This window comes from Phalaenopsis equestris, unplaced genomic scaffold, assembly GCF_001263595.1.
Source record: "Phalaenopsis equestris unplaced genomic scaffold, ASM126359v1 Scaffold225453, whole genome shotgun sequence".
Taxonomy (NCBI): Eukaryota; Viridiplantae; Streptophyta; class Magnoliopsida; order Asparagales; family Orchidaceae; genus Phalaenopsis; species Phalaenopsis equestris.
The window spans coordinates 22,030-26,689 of NW_018243498.1; the positions used below are offsets into that span (position 1 = coordinate 22,030).

The 4,660-nt window shown below is 35.2% G+C and overlaps 1 protein-coding gene across 1 annotated transcript; it reads right to left on the minus strand.

The window, feature by feature from the left end:
* Positions 1-297: 297 nt before the first annotated feature.
* On the minus strand, positions 298-671 carry LOC110037820 (uncharacterized mitochondrial protein AtMg00810-like; the record flags this gene model as incomplete). The annotated part of the gene is made up of 1 exon (XM_020742543.1): positions 298-671. A coding segment is annotated over exon 1 (374 nt), but the record flags the coding sequence as incomplete, so codon positions are not given.
* Positions 672-4,660: the final 3,989 nt, after the last annotated feature.

Here is a 4,660-nt window from a genome sequence, read left to right on the forward strand (position 1 = left end):
ATATCTGTCTGGAATCAAACTTCTCTTAATGAAGTGTCCCTCAATCACTATATGATTGGTGCAATCATACTGGGCCAAATTATGAGCAATTCTAGTGGTGACATTATTATCACAAAATAGCTGTAGAGGAGCCGAGACTGGCATACATAATTCGTGAAGCATGATGTGGAACCAGAGAGCTTCACATATTACCAAGGATGTGGAACAAAACTCGACTTTTGCACTGTTTTGGGGAACCACCTACTTTTTTTTTTGCTTTTGTAGGAGACATGATTTTCCAACATGAATGAGCAATACCCTGAGGTGGATCGTCGATCATGGAAAAAACCGGTCCAATCAACATCAGCATAAACTACATTATAACGAGAGGTGTGGCCCAAGAACAACAAACCTGAGCATGGTATGCTTTTTAAGTAGTGGATGATTCGATGTACTATACCCACTGTTTGGAAAATATTGGGGCTCATATGGGCGACATAAGTGAGTTTCCCTATAATGCGCTGGTAGCGTGTCTTGTTTACAAGGAGAACATTAGAAACATCAGCCAATTTCTCATTGGGATCCATCAAAATAACCACCGGTTTGCAAAGTAGAAGACTGGTCTTTGTCAATAGGTTTACATATTTGCGCTTGGAAAGACAAGTGCCCCGAGAGGACCTAGCAACCTCCATGCCTAAGAAGTTTTAGAGTGACCCCAAGTCCTTCATTTCAAAGGATGTGGCGATGATTCCTTTAATAGATTCCAAGGTTGGTAGATCCTTATCTGTGAACACAGTCATTGACATAGACGGTAAGAATGATAATTTGACCATTAGAATAATGCGGAAAGACAAGGTTATGATCTGATTGGGCCTGAGGGAACCCATGACCCACTACCATCTGTGTGAACTAGTCGAACCAGGCTCGAGGGAATTGTTTCAGTCTATAGAGGGATTTTCGCAGTCGACACTTTTCTCCGAGAAGTAGAGTCAAAGCTTGGAGGTAGGGACATGTCCTCCTCTGTGAGATCGTTGTTAAGGAAAGCATTCTTGATATCTAGTTGGAGTAAGAGCCAAACCCAAATTTATAGCAAGGGTTAACAGGACCCAAACGGTGTTCAATTTAGCAACTTGAGCAAACTTCTCCTCACAATCAACTTCATATGACTCCTTCATCAGCTTCAGAGAGATTTGCATAGAACTCTCGTACAACAAAAATCACTGCGACAGCAGAAAAACAACAAAACCACTCCCACTGGTGGCAAACAATCAAATCTTCCATAGCTCCTCCCGAATTTTTAAAACACTGCTCAAGAGTCAACTTTCTCGACTATAGTGCATCACTATATCGATCCCGAGCTCTCGAACTGAAAAACTTGTTTGAATCGAATGGAGCCTTCCCCTTGCTCCTCTTCATTCTTGGTGCCATTTCTAAAAAAATTATAAAATTAAAAATAAATTCCACATTCAACTCCAGATGATCGGGAATCCCTTGGATTAAACCCTTAAAAGATTAAACTAACAAATCCATGCCTTTTCCATCAATTTTTCTCAAATTTTCACCATGAATAGTGATTTTCGGGTAGCTCATGAATGTGCTCAAAATACATGGTGAAAATAAAAAAATTTTGCATAGAAGTAAAGCTCTTACCTCAAGGATCTCAAATCTAGCATTTTTTTCCTCAAATCTCCAAGAAATCTTCAAATATGGTGTGCCCTAGCCCCAAAATTGAGAAAACCAGAGGAAGAAGTGACGACAAGGTGCGTTAATGGAGTTTTTCGGACCGATTTTTCACTTAAAATTGTTCGTGACATGTCTAGCTTAAGTCAACCAACCCTAAATGGCCTCAAAACACATTAAATACTATTTCCTTCCCTCTTAACTCTTCTCTTACTCAAGATTCACCAATTTTAACTAATTCAATTCAACACACAATAACACGAAATTTCTCACAAACAAAAAACTTATATTAATTCATAAATAATTACAAAAACTTTCAAATACAAAAATTCTCCATCCAAATAGTTTTGGATGACAAAAAATTCCTTACATAAACACTAGTCAAACATAACATTAAAACACACTAAACACATAAACTCTAAATCATGAACTTTATTCCATTCTCTAGTTGATGGAACAATTTTTGGCCTATCATTAGTCTCTCCTTCAGTATTTGGAATGTGTATCTGAAAAAACAAACGATGATTAATAACTCTAGTTGAATCTTCTTCAATCCACTTGTTCTTTAGATACATTGTCTTGTCTGCTTCTTCTATAAAACTGGTATGGCTAAATTGTAACTTAAGTTGCCATCCTATATGATCTAGATGTGCGTTAACTTCCATCACTTTTGCTTCAACTGAAGCCACGTTAGCCTATATTTTAGTGATTTTTTTTGCTATTCCTTAGATACTAACAACGAGGAAATCGTTATACATCTCTTGCGCACTCTGACTAATAAACTTATTTTTCATTCTTCCTCCTTCTTCAAATCACTCTCCCAAGATGACATTTTTCAAAACTCCTCTCTTTTCACTTAAAATTTAGGGTTAAATGGAGGTGTAGTGAGATTTCTACTCTAGTGAGATTTCTACTAGTGAGATTTCTACTCATACCCTTCTATTTATAGGCTCTAAAATCCTCATAAAACTTCTTGGCATGTCCTGGAGCCGTCTCCCACATTTAAGCTAACCAATTCATAGTTTAAACTTCTAGAAACCAAATTTAGCACATGTTTTTTAACTATCACGCTTAAATGCCAGATTTTTGTGCTTAAGTGCTAGTGCTCACTTTAGCACAAGTCAACTTAACATCCAAACATTTTTTCTACATGTCTAAGTCATTTTTAAGGTGTTAGAATAATCACTAACTTAATATATAGGAAAAATACTACCAGAATTTTCTAAATCTTACACTACAACATTAAAAATAAATACAAACACGCATATAACTATCCACAGAGCACTTGGTTTAACATCATCATCCCAACGTAATCGGTGCTTATTCTGGTTGACCCAACATCAAAAAATCATTTAATTTAACTTGGTCACCTAGAAAGTAGGATTTCAGTCTGTGACCATTCAATTTGAATATTTTGTCAGTTTTAGGATCTTTGATATCCGCAGCTCCATAGGGATAAACTTTCATCACAACAAATGGACTCATCCATCTGAACTTAAGTTTGCCTAGAAATAATCTTAACCTTGCATTATAAAGCAGAACTTGTTGCCATGGCTGAAAATTTTTAGTAAGAATCCTCCGATCATGCCACATCTTCATCTTTTCTTTGTAAATCTTAGCACTTTCATAAGATTCATTCCTTATCTCTTTAATCTCATTTAATTGCAATAACCTTTTCTCACCAGCTTTCTTCAAATTGTAATTAATCTCTTTAATTACCCAATATGTTTTATGCTCAAGTTCAACTGGTAAGTGACAAGCTTTCCTAAATATTAACCTGCTTGAGGACATTCCTATAAGAGTTTTGTATGCAGTCCTATAAGCCCACAAAGCATAGCTAAGTTTAGCTGACTAATCCATTTTAGTTGATTCATAGATTTTTCTAATATTCTTTTAATTTTACGATTGAATAATTCAGCCAAACCACTTGTCTGAGGATGATAAGCAGTAGCAATTCTATGGTTAATATGGTATTTCTTTAATAACTTCTCCATTATTACATTTTTAAAATGACTTTCCCCATCAGTTATGATTACTCTCAACATCCCGAATCTACAAAATATGTTTGTTCTTAAAAACTTTATAACATTTTGAGCATCACATCGAGGTAAAGCAACAACTTATATCCGTTTAGATACATAATCTACTGCTAACAATATATATAAATTTTTGAAAGATGGTATGAATGGTCCCATGAAATCTAATCCTTAAACATCAAATATCTCAACTTCTAACATATAATTGAGGGGCATCTCATTCCTCCTAGAAATATTACCTCGTTGACATCAATCACAAGTTTTGATATAAGCATTAACATCTCTAAAGATTGTAGGTCAATAAAATCCAGATTGTAAAATTTTGGATGTTGTTTTACCAACATCAAAATGTCCCGCAAAATAAAAAATTATGACATTTTTTTATAATTTTATAAGTTTCTTCTAAACGCACACATCTTCAAACAATAAGATCCTTTCCTTGTTTATATAAAAATGGGTCATCCTAACAATAAGTCTTAGCTTTAAGAATAAATTTCCTCTTCTATTGGATTGTTATGTCATTCCATATGGTATAATATCACTAACAATGAATTTCACAATATCGACATACCATGGAACACGACACTTATTAATATTGAACAATTCCTCATCTTGAAAATGCTCATTAATTTTTTTTTCAAAATAGAGTGGTTTTTCCAATTCAAGACTGAACAGATGATCATCCATTTGATTCTCAGCTCCCTTCTTATGTATTATTTCAAAGTCAAATTCTTGCAAAAGAAGAACCCATCTGTTGGTGTTATTTTGGGGGTTGGTTTGTTTGTGGGGTGTTGCCCATAAGAAGCTGTCGGTCACCGGAATCGAAATCCCGTTGCCCGCTTCGGAAAGACGTTGAAGTATGAAATCAAACTGACCCCATATTTTTATAGTTTAAAATGAAAGAGCATTGTACCTCAAATCTTGTATCTATCTCGAAGGATAAACACAAGAATTGAGGATGAGGC